The sequence below is a fragment of the Atta colombica genome, unplaced genomic scaffold, assembly GCF_001594045.1.
Source record: "Atta colombica isolate Treedump-2 unplaced genomic scaffold, Acol1.0 scaffold249, whole genome shotgun sequence".
Classification (NCBI taxonomy): domain Eukaryota; kingdom Metazoa; phylum Arthropoda; class Insecta; order Hymenoptera; family Formicidae; genus Atta; species Atta colombica.
In genome coordinates, this window is record NW_017259347.1 from 9,871 (window position 1) to 23,135 (window position 13,265).

General features: G+C 29.6%; 1 protein-coding gene across 1 annotated transcript in view; it reads right to left on the reverse strand.

The window, feature by feature from the left end:
- Window positions 1–4,414: 4,414 nt before the first annotated feature.
- LOC108688930 (liprin-alpha-1-like) overlaps window positions 4,415–13,265 on the reverse strand; it is a gene marked incomplete at its 5' end in the record, with an annotated part of 172,494 nt that continues 163,643 nt past the window's right edge. The window contains 6 exons of the mRNA XM_018195478.1: window positions 4,415–4,577; window positions 5,847–6,004; window positions 11,814–11,906; window positions 12,020–12,202; window positions 12,408–12,650; window positions 12,733–13,091. Of these exons, the coding sequence (XP_018050967.1) occupies window positions 4,415–4,577; window positions 5,847–6,004; window positions 11,814–11,906; window positions 12,020–12,202; window positions 12,408–12,650; window positions 12,733–13,091 (1,199 nt within the window). The remainder of the gene's footprint in view (window positions 4,578–5,846; window positions 6,005–11,813; window positions 11,907–12,019; window positions 12,203–12,407; window positions 12,651–12,732; window positions 13,092–13,265) is intronic.

Sequence of the window (13,265 nt, forward strand, 5' to 3'; positions counted from 1 at the left end):
TCGTGTCACATGAACTAACATGAGCGCGAGCAATTATCGGCAAACACTCACAATAGAATGTTACGCGCTATTTCTAAAGTAATTCGCGAAATAATATATTGGCCACTTTCTTCTAATATTTTGCTGTTTTATTTTCTATGTTTTTCTTTAAATGATATTATTATTTACTTTTGTCTTGAGAAGTTATTATCTATTTAAGATTAATACTGTATGTATAAATTCTAATTACTTTAAGATTACTTCAGCCATTTTGCTTAGGTTATGTAAGGGTAATTCCAAATTATTGGGGATATTAATAGACGTCCGGTTTTAATCCTGTTTTATTTATAATGAAAAGTCTACATATTAAAATATTTAATTTCAGATGCCTCGAAATCATATCAAGAAAAAAAACAAATACACTGTATGACAGCTCATTAAAGCCATCAAGCTCATAAAAGAAACTGTCATTCCGACAGGCAGAAGCAAACTTTTCAATATCACGAGCCACTTTATTCGACAATTAAAAAAAAAGACAATATTGGTAGCAATAAGTAAATATGTTTTGTAATTACCTTGACCTGTTCATATTTACTTGAGCACTTGTCCGTTAATACTCCATAAATTTTGGGTAAATACAGACAGCAAAAATTTATTTTCTGTTAAAAAATTCAGATTGTTTATGATAATTTTTGTAATATATTAAATACTTTAAGCCTAAAAACTAATAAGTAAAGGTTGACTTCTAATGAATAAAGACTGATTATATTCTTAACTCTTGCATCTATTTCAATTTAATTTTGTATATCCCCCACTCTCTCCGACATTTCGTTGTAAAATCGCTGCATAATCCGTGAAATCCGATAAAAAATAATCAGAAAAATCCGACTCTTCGGATAATTTGATCGATTGATGTTATCCAATCAAAAATATATGCGTGCAGGTACTTGATCAGACATAATATGATCGAATAGTCTATTCGAATAGAAGATTCGAACGAACGGATATTTCTCATCAGACATTCCGATGAATTTATTTCTGATCAAATGTGATTGGACTTTTTGTCCGATCAAAATAATCGAAAATAGCATTTGTTATTTTTTGAAAGGATAACTCGATATTGGAAAAAGCTTGGATATTTTTCTCAATGTACAAATAGCAAGATGTCTTTTCACATGTCTTATAACAAATCGTCTCTCGAACTTTTTATAAAGGTATTATATTTTCTTAAAAGATTATTTTAGTTTGTTAACGTTTTCATATAATTTAAAACTTGCGACTTACATTGATAATAACTCGATCAGTATCGAAACGTTTGTAAATTGTATTGTTAATTTGAACATTAAAAAATCCTATTTGTGCATATAGTCCTTCTATTATATCATTTAATTTTATTTCAACTGAACCATATTATTCTTTTATAATTATAGAAGTCGTGTGTCCCTTGGCAGGGCGAGGAAAGTGGGATGGCTCTCCCTTAGCATGGAAAATCGTTCGCTACTTGGCAGATGGGAAAGTTGAGTGTTTACTTGCTTCATTGTTGAGTTCAAATTTTTATTTATTTAGAAAGGTGCGTCATTTAAACTTTGGGTGATCTGTTTATCAGTTTTAAGTATTCTGAAATATTGTAAGTATATGTTCATTACGTAAGAACATTTTTTGGAGAAAACGTTTTTTTTTGATTAATATCAAATACGAAGATCAATCATGGTCAAAATTAGATATTTCGAATAATACAATATACATACATTATAAATGAATTTTATTTCAGAAAAGGTAAATGTTTACCTTTATTAGTCTCAAATGACTTCCAACTGATCTAGATAGACCTCAATCTTGACTCTCAAAGTCACTGACCTTTTTACACGTGGAGTGAAGTCTATCCCCATCTCCTCCTATTAAGGGAAAATACTGCTGAAATATGTATCTTATGTTTAAAAATTGTGTGCTATTCATAAAAATTGTTTTGTTCATATCTTTTTAATGAATAACGAGCGACGGAAAAGATCAATGACCTTGACTTACTTGAGAGTTAAAGTCAGTCGGAGATCATTTAGGATTGACTAAGAATGAACATTTACCCAGATAAGATTGAACGTCGAATTTTCGGACTTTCAACACAATCAATCTAAAACGCGGAATATTAAACAAATTCTATAATTAATATTTAATTTGATAATCATAATTCAATTTTATGATCATTTGATAATAATCTTTTTAATAAACAATGATTATCGACTAAAACTGGAGGTTCAGGACAGTGACTTTGGCAAGACTTCTTATCTCACTTCCCTCCCTGCTACGAGATGCACAGCTTTTCACCTGAAGCGACTTCCACCCAGAATGCAAAACTAATTATAGTAATTCAATTAACAATTACAAATTACAATGTAATTCTTAATTGAATTAGTAATTATATTTTGTAATTATTAATTGATGAAAAAAATTAAATGAAATAATTGCGAAAAGTATTGTGAATAGATTACAACTATTTAATTGTTAATTAATTGTAATATAATTGTAATTGTAATTAAAATAAGAGCAATTAATATTTTATAGAATATTGTATCCTTTCTAAAAAATGTATCCTTTCTAAAAAAAGGCACCTCATCAATATTATTATATTATGTTCTTATGCATATGAAAGATAATAAAATTTACCTAATAATACATATGAAAAATAAGAAAATTTTGCCTAATATAATTATGAAAGTAATCGTATGCAATTACGAACGAAAGCGACTCCCACTCCACCTTTCTTCTGCTACGGAGCGCACGACTTTCTGCGCAAAGCGACGATTTTTTGATTTATAATTGTTAGTTATTTTGTCTATTGGTTAGAGAATTTTTTTACTATTTTTCTCGTTTTCTTCGCTAAAATTCTTTCGAAAATTACTTTTATTTTGAGGGGCCACAGTTATCATAATAATCGTGCCGCTACTAATCTTTCCCCCTAAGTTAAATTAGAAAAACTATAAAAAACTTATTGCGAAAAATTACCTCAGCCAAGGTGAATTCCTTTTCGACTTTCCGGAACAAATGTCTTAACCAACTCGATCACTGAGGCTTCATTTATTGTTTAAAAATTTTTTTTGTAACACATAATTTCAAAGGTCGCTAAAAACTTCTTTTAGCATGTTTTAGCATGTTTTATATAACAACCAAAATATGAATGAGCACCATTTTGTATTGTCACATCGGGAGACAAAAATGTATAAGAAATAAACAATTATGTTTTTTTTTTACGAGAACATAGCCCATTTGAAGTTTAACCCAATTTTTAATTGACCAAATAATTTCTTATTATAAGCACAGATAAATTTGGGACATCCTGTCCTAAGTAACATATGATTATTACAATAAGGGCGAGGTGACACTATTGTCACTGACACTTAAAAATTTTCGTTGAATTTCAGTCAAGATGATGGTATCTTGATTTGATCTTATCGTGATAATCGTGTGTTACTTAGAATCATAAATTATTTCTAAGTTTTCATACCATGACTTACAAAAAAGAACTTTTTTTTCTTGTTTCTTGATTATTCACTCTTAAAAAAAGAAAATCATCATGCGTAATCATATCACAGATTCAAGTGAATTGTGATATGATTACATATGATGATATATATATGTATATATAAAAATGTCCAATTTTTTAAATGACATATTCAACTAATAATTTAAAAAAGTAATTAACAATATTAAAGTACAATTTACAAGATTAACATAAATAAATCTAAATAAATGGAAAATAACATTAACAAATAAACTTATGTGAAAGGATTTCTATGATGTGCCGTGGGGTATTTGCGCATGAACACTAGTGACTGATTTTTCTATATAAAATAAAATTTCATCGTATAAAAATAAGATTACAAAGATTGAGACAAAAATTACTGAAAGTACAATAAAATCACATTCTGCAGTACACAAACCGCAGCTGCAATATAAATCAAAATATTTCATAAATAAGCTCGAAATTTTAAAATGTCCTTATTTTAAAGTGCGGTAAATTTTGCGCCATAATAATTATTATTCAGTATTATTTACGATGTAAAAAAATTTTCATCTTTTTCATCATTATCTTTATAATCTGTTCATGCAAGACAACCTTACACGTGAAATGGATCAGTGCGTTTTATGTATTGAATCCAATTTTCTCGGTTTTCCGTAAGTTTTTTAATCTGCTTATATAAGATCAAATGTCTATCATGAATTTGGCTCAAAAATTTGATAGATGTGATAACAAAATCAATTGCTTTTGAGATTTATAGGTATCTATTGAAACTTTTGAGATTTAGGGGTATCTATTGAGCGTTTCCATACCACTGTGCTCGAGAATCGATACTGTGGGCATATAAGTGATACTTTGCATACTACATTTTGACATCTTTAAAAATGATGCAATTGTTTGAATGATGAATGAATTAGCAACCTATTCTGAGCTGACTTGAAAATTATTCATCTCATGCCCACAAGAGCCATTCAAATGTGACGTGCACAGCGGCATATAATACGATTTACATGCAGTACTAATATCATTAATTAACCTGTGCGTGGGGAAACCACCACTCGGAAATCCACTCTGTCCAGTACGTCTGATAGCATAAACAATGAAAAGTACTGACTTAAGAGATGATAATTAATATTATTTTGGTTGCTAGTCTCATCTCTATATATACAATATAATTACGATGAAAGGATTAAGGTTTCCCCACATTAAATCATATATTTTTTGTACAATAATTTTTGTTTCTACAGTTATAAAATGGTTGTAAATTTGATACTTCATTTCTTTCTTTGATTACGGACAATAAAGCCTTTTCCAAATTAAACATTTTTTGGCTGCAATGTTGATAACAATCTTTGTTGTGACTCAAATAGCAATAATTAATTAAGGGAAGTCGAAAAATATATAATCTATCTATTTTTTAAATCATTTATTTCTAATATAGTTTCTATAGTGATATATTACGTGCGTTTGATTTTCTATGCAAAGCGAGATTTATTTCATCTCCCTCTTGGCGCATGAATTTCTGCACGAAGCGATTCTATCTCACCTTTCTCTTTGCCTAGGAGCTTTCGACTTTCCATACGAAACGCGCGAAATCCACCCCATCTTCTCTCCTAGAACGTATTCAGAGCTGCGTTCCGTTTCATGCATGATGCGCATGCTGCATTATTTATCCTTGTTATTAATTGAATATTAAACAAGGATAAATGATACATGAAATGGAACGCAGCCCAGATGCCCACTCGGATGCTCTGCGGGTGTTATCTTTGTTTAGCATTCGATAAACAATAAGAATAAAATGATACTTCAGTGGCACTCGAATGGGAATCAGAACATCTAGAAGCATCCGACTTTTTACGCGAAACAAAGTCCAACTTCCCCTCCTGCTTATAAGCATCCAACTTTGTAAGTAAGGGGATGTAATATAGAATTCGCGAATAAAGTCGTAAATATCTGTAGACTAAAGGAGAGATGGGGAGTTCGCTTCGCGTGGAATCGCGCGCCTCTTGAGAGGGGGGGGGGGATAGATCTTATTATATTGATATTTTATTGATTGGAAATAAATAATAAAAATAATAGGTAAGTTATATACTTTTTAACGTCACTCGATTATTTATTACTATCAGAGTCATAATAAAAACTGTTATCAACATTGCAGCTCAATTATGTTGAAATTCGAAAAAGGCCTTATTGTGTACAATTACGCTTTCTTTTACGTGATGTACGAATACCGAAGTATCGATAATAATAATTTACGTTATAAAAAGATATAATAATTTACTCATCCTAAAGGATATAAGACAAATTGAATTTTGAAATCAAAATTTTCTTCTTAACAAAATGAAAAACATACCTTCTAAGTTCTTCCTGACTATGGGCCAATGCTTGAACGACTCGTTCCAATCTCAGGGACCTGGCTGTTAAAGGAGATGCCGCATCGCTTCCACCGCTTCCTGCACCACCATTATCTCTTTCACTAACCGAATGCAGTTCCTCTCCCGACAACTGCAACTGTTACAGATGGGAACTATTCTTTTTGTATGTAATTCGTACATACTTTCTAAATTTCTTAGAATGAAAATTGAGCTAGTTTTTGAATAAAAGTGAAAATATTTTTCACCTTGTAAAAAGAGTGAAAATTTTTATTCTTTTGGAATAAAATTTTACTCGGGGTGAGATTTCATTCCTTCCAAAGTGAATCTTATTCTAAACGAGTAAAATCTCATTCCAAAGGAGTAAAAATTTTCAACTCTTTTTTCCAGGATAAAACTATTTTCACTTTTATTCAAAGGTTCATTTTTCAGTCTTTTAAAATAAGATTTCATTCTAAGGGATTTAGAAAATAGTATTTCGAAATGTTTTAATAATAGATTTTTGATCAATTTGGGAAAGGACATTATTTATTGCAATTTTTCAATTTTATGCGCTTAAACATATTTTTGCAAGTAAGTTTCAAGTTGAAATTCCATGAAATTAAGTACTAACTAAAATTAAGAATAGTGTTTCATTACTTATTCAATTTCTAAAGATTATTTTACAAAATTTTTCTTTCCAGTTGTTTATAAATCAGATGTGAATAAATGATAGATACATTTTCATTAAGAAAAACATAGATTTTTAATATTGACCGAGTAGTATACTAAGAAGATATTCTTTTATATGTCATACGTCATATAAAATAAAATAATGAATATTTTATAATATCATTATAACGTTGTACAATGCGATCTACTATCTATCAAGTTATTATCTATGTGCTAAAAGAATGAAAGTTTTTCATTTTTTTCTAACATTTGTATTTTTTTATGCAACATTGAATTTTTAAGAACAAGTTTGAAAATTTTTTCTATATAAAGAAAAATTCTTTTATAAAAAAAAAAATTAAAAATTAAAAGTGATATTTCTGTTAATACAAATTATTTCAAAATGTAACTTTATTATATGTAAAGCATATTAAAAAGCATATTAAAAAGATTGTTTGCAGTAAAAGAAAACAATAGTTTTGTATGGTTAAATTATATAGAAGCAAAATTTGCAAATTCATTTTAAAGAAAAAATAAATGAACACAATTTTCCTTTTAAATGTAACGTTAAATTTCATAAAAAATAAGATCTTTATATATTAATTTTGTTTTGTATATTAATTTTGTAAATGTTTGTAATGTATTTCAGATGCAATCTGTAGAGCAATAAGTGTTCTGAGAAAATCTAGACCACAAAATAGTAGATTGCTTTCTCAGAAATAAAGGAATTATGATAAAATGCGAGGTACTCGCACGAGTTTAGGTATATCTGTCTTCAATGACAAAAAACTTATATTCTAGCAAACGTTAAATATTCTTGAAATATTCATAAAATGTTCCTAAAATTTCAAAAAAACATTCCAAGAATACCCCAAATATTTCGAATATTTATGGAATGTAAAAGAATCATTTAAATGTCGATTAAAAATTACATTCGTATATGTCGTTGCGTATTCCGAAAATGTTCCATGAATATTCCGTAAAATTTTAGCTTTTTCAAAAATTCCAGATCAGGTTGTCCGTGAATCAGTTTTAAATCGAATTTTTTGGAAAACATTTAATGTGTTTCCACCTTGGAGTCCAATTTTGGGACTTACTTCACAGGCAAAGTGCTGCTCCTTATATTCTCTCCTAGATGATTCTTGTGTACGAGTAAATGTTAAAGTCATTAGATTATAAAGTAGATTATAAAGGCTATAGTACTATTATAAAGTACAAGTGCAATGGCTTTTCTAATTTGATTGCGTCAATATGGCGGAACTGTTCTATGCGCACAATTCACACAATGTTTTGCAATATTATGTACATACGTTTGTGCATTTTGTGAATAGCTCGCTCGCTTGGAACTTTGGAAGAGGATTTTAGAAAAGGTGATCAAGAGTATCATTAGAAAGTATCATCGCGAAACTCGTATACATACATATTTCTACGCCTACATATTTCTGCGCCTCTAAACTGTGCATAAATTTTTATGCACTTTAATAACAAATAAATTTGTATTAGACTAAAAAATACAAAAATTAAGCATTCGTACAGTATTTCTTTTGGTTCATAAATAAATTATTTACAATTAAAAAATTTATTTACATATTTTATCACTTTTTCCCAAAGTATGTTTATATACGTAAGTTTGAAAATGACCGCATCTTGCTTCAAAAGAGAGGAATTTACACGATACTTTATAATCTACTGACTTTAGTAAATGCTTTTCGCCGCGGCCCTCTGTCAGCAGAAATGTATACTGCTTGCTCGCTCGCCATTTTCGTGAAATATTCTGAACATTTCATGGATACATTTGTACATTCTGTGACGATTCTTTTATTGTTTCGGCACATTGATAATATGAATTTCACTTTCTATGAATATTTAATATTAGTTGGAATTCTTCGTAAGTTTTGTATTATAGATTAATTTATATATATCAAATATAGTAAATAATAATATATCCTTTTATTTATATTGTCTTTGAAAAAAAATAAAGGAATCTAACCAAATAAGAAGGATTGAAATTCCTTCCACAACGGATTTAATGGTTAACGCACTTTTTTGTCACTAAAGAAAATTTGGTTTCTTAAATTTTAAATGCTCGATTTCCATCCAGTCGTCCATAACCCGAAATGGTGTTTCTTAGTAAATAATTTTTGGTAATTATTTAGAATACGGACTGTACCTCCGATTTTGATAAAATTAGGCTTATTCGCTCACACTCGAAAGAATTTATAAGAAAAGACATTAAATCGGCTCCGCGAACCGAGATATTAATCATTAAAGTTAACGACAATTAAGATTAGGAAATCTGTCAGAGGCAACATGGGTTTCGACTTTCTACGCGAAGTGACTCTCAGCCCTTCTCCACTCCCTGCAAAAGAGCGCACGACTTCTTCTATAATTGTACTGTTGCAAAATCGAAACTCATGTGTAGGAGGAAGAGGAGAATCACTTCGCTTGGAAAATCGAAATCTATGTGGTACAGTAAAATTATAGACCTCATTCATCATTTTGTCTCTGTGACAGAGTTTATAACCTCAATAATTATCAACTTTAATGCTTAATATCTCGGTACGCAGGATCAACCTTTCTTACAAATTTTTTCGAACAAAAACGCGTTGAATGAACCTAATTTCAATTTTTAAAAATCGGAGCTGTCCGTTCTAAAATTCTAAATAATTACCTAATTTTTTTCTTTGCGAATGTTTAATGGATTAATTTGAAATTTTAGGCGATGACAGATATTATTCAGATATAACACTGAATTTTTGTTTAACATTTTAGCGGGAATTTCTAATTTTACGAGCAAAAACAAAATTTTAAATTTTAATATTTTGATTCTCATAAGACTTGCTACTCCTATATTAGGTGTAGTAAAAAGAAATCCATTATTTTTCCATTCAATTTCATGCAAAAATAATGGATTTCTTTTTACTACACTTAATATTTTAATTAAAATTGTATTTTTAGAGAAGCTATGTTTTTGATTTATTTCAGAATTTTTTATCTATGAGAATAGATAAAATATCTCTTAAATATCTTTAAAAAACCACTTTTTTCTTCTTTTTTGCTATTTCTTATTTGCAATGATATTTCGTGGCTGCGCCCGATAAATTTTCCTTATTCAGGTATTTTCTGGAGGGTATTCAACCATAAAAAAAAAAGTACTAATTTCCAAAAACACTCAATTTTATCTCAATTACCCCAGTGTAACAATAAAAAATATTGTGATACAATATTATATTTCTTTTTCGCTTGCGTAATTTGGGAAAGGGATATTCTTCGAAATTCATGTTTCTTATAGGTTTGAATTGGGTATAAATGAGTCGATCGTTCAGGACATTTGTTTTCATATATATAGATTGAATTATAAAAAAATGTTTTTTTTTTTATGAAAACAAATTAGGATAACTCCGGCGGATACACCGCAGAAGTTAAAAAAGGAAGTAATTTTCTCGCAACTCTGTTACATGCCTTTATGTTATACTTGTGTTATGATTTCAGTTTTTTACTGTTAATATAATATTAATGAAATTGGTATTATGAGTTGAATCAATTTGTCACTGTAAGTAGACTAATGTAGTGCCATAAATTATAATTTACATAAAATGATTACTGTTGGGCGTATAAAAGTCTTACAATTAGTGGTTATTTCATGATACATAAGTGTTATATGTTGTATAGCAAAATATATATACACAGCAACACAAGCAAGCTTTTCTCTTGTATTCTTTTTTTAATTTGTTGTCTTGTATATCTGTTTGGGATATACAACATTTTTAACGAGCAAGAGTTAATCTCTGTATACCCAAAGCATACAGAGTAAACGTATTACATGAGATATATATCATGTGTAATAGCAAAATATATATCACTTGTAATATATGTAAAATATATGAAATATATGAAAATTGTATTGTATTTATTACTTCAAATACATATATTATCATTCTTATTTCTTAATAAAACTGTGTAAACATATTTTATAAGTTACTGTGTCATTTTACGTCTTATTAATAAACATTATTTGTAAATTTTTAATAAGCCGTACATACCTCTCCCTCCCCCCTCCCTCTGTGAGTAGTCATATATTTCATCTCTATGGAATATATGACAAAAATGCAATGGTTTCAAAAAGTTCTTTTTTTAATATAAAAAATAAATATTTCAGATTTCTAAAATTTTTTTCATAGTAGTAAACAGTACAAAGTTTCTACTGATATAGTTCATTTATTTTAAAAATAGTAAATAATACTTAATAAATTAAGCTTTTGTTAGGTGCAGCGTATAAACCGGAATTACTATTCTTTTTATATGATACACTCTACATGTAATAATGAGTTTTATATTGGGGTTGAATAATTTTTTTAATTGAAAAAATCATTTGGAAATGAGACGGATCGCAAATAAAAATTGTGTTAAGAGCTGAATTTGATTTGAATTGTAAATACTGTTATGCTTGTTATTTCCCAAACCAATATCATGCACTGGAAAAGACATCTGTCTTATAGAAACTTGCTAAATGCTGTTTTTGAAGTTATGAAAGTTCTTTATGATATATTTTCTACTTGAGTAATAATGAAGATTATCCAATTGCATAAGGATTGACAAATCAATCCGGTCTTGGATTTAAAAAATCGCATTTTAAGGACTTGAAAGAACAAATATGTGATATTAGATTAGAATTAGTTAATAATGTTTGATGAGGATCTTAGTTCTTGTGGAAAGTAGGATTACTTACGAGGGCTAAGAAATCATGCCTCTGGTCGAAAATATAATGCAATTTAACCTCAAAAATAGCTAAAATAAGCTAAAATTAAGTCAAAAGAAATTGAAAAAAATAAGGGCACTAGAAGTCAGGCGCAGAAGACGTCGCGCAAATAATACACCTATAAAGCGTAAAATTTCTTTATTTTACTAAACGCGCTTATATGATTCGGCTCACTTTTGAGCCTTCCTCAGAGACAAAATAAACTAACATATATAAACTATGAGTAAAAGTCAGGACAGACTTCTATCCACAGTTTCCATCCAAGTCAATCAGATCTAAGTCAATCTATAAAACACTCAAAAAAATTATTTATTGAAAAACATCATTTTGAAGAATATGGATGACAGGGAGAGTATCAAAATTTGGGAAACTAAGTTTTCTTTAGTGACAAGAAAGTGCGCCAAATTTCAATCAAATCCGTTGTGGGATTTCAACCCTCTTTATTCGGCTAGATCCTTTCCACCTTTTATTTGACTATACCAACCTCCTATCCTCTCTCTTATCTAATAATAATAATTAAATCGAAATACTAGCTAACCTGGCTAGCAGGAAGAGATTCTGATAGTTGGCCGGGACTAGCTAAGGAAGCAGCATATTGATGTAAATGCGCCGGAGACATTGACGCAGGTGCCTGCATGAAGAAGAAAATATAGGAATATATTGTAAGCAATATGATGATTTTGCTCATACTTACGCAATCAAATTAACATAAATAACAATTATTGCATTTACGTGATTACTAACGGTGTGGTACTTATGTAAATAATCCCTATTTGGACTATGATGCGATTTTGGTGTGGATCGGCCACTCAGCGGCGGCGATGCTCGCTCGAGACTTCGTCCCCTCGCTAATAGATTCATATGTTCGAGGCTGCCAACGCGAGATTCCAGTTCCTCCGCACGTGCTTCCGTACTCTGCTTTTCTTCCTAAGAAAATTCTCCACTTTCAATTGCATATAACTTAAAAAATTATCAATCCTTCAAGATAAAAAAAAATAAATTAAATTATACAAAAAGTATAAAAATGATATGTTGAGTCTGCGATACCTCATTACATTCATTTTTAGATTAATATATATTCCGACTTCATATAAAATAAATCTATGCATATGAGTCGTATAATATTAATTACTTGAATTAATCTAATTTCCTTATTAATAGCATCTAATTGTTCTTGTAACATCAATGCTAATGTTTGGGCGTCTGTATGTCCAGTGGGGCTGATTACGTCCGCTGCACAACTGAAGATACTTTCGTTATCTCCATCACCTTCCGCGTCACTCGAAACATCAAATGCTTGTTGGACATTGGCAAGCACATGCGCTTGTTGCAACTTTTCCCATTCTTGCTCCGCTAAAGTCCGTGCAACATAATTCTAGAATATCAAAATTCACGTTATAAATGTTTATCTTTACACCTAATTAATGTTTTTTATATCTTGTACAACAGTACAATACCTTCGATGAATCGTCTTCGATAGATCGTTTACCTCCTCTTCTAGGCAATGAGTGTGTGTCGAAACTGCTGTGACTTGCACTTCTCGAAAAGGAGCCTGGATCTACGGTATTTGGCGACAAACTTCTCGTTAATGCATCTGTTTGCTGAATATTAAATGCAATTTCTTGTTGGAGCATCTGTCTTTTAACATTATCGATTTCCAGACGTGCTTTACCCAATTCTTTAACAATGTCAGCCTTTTCATTTTGTAGATCTTCCGCCACTTTTCTTGTTTTTTCGAGTTCCTGAGTAAGTGCATTTTTTTCTTCTAACGCGTGCATTCTTTCTTTTAAATGCACTTGTAATCTTTCATTGGATTCTAAGCAAAAATTTAAACTATTAACTTAACTTAAAATTTTCACATTTATTAATACCGATAAAGTTAAAGCATTAAAAGTTATTTTTACAGGTCGTATGATTTAAAAAAAAATCAACAATAATAAAAAACAAGAAAAATTATATATCTTATTTTTAATATTATATATTTCAAATT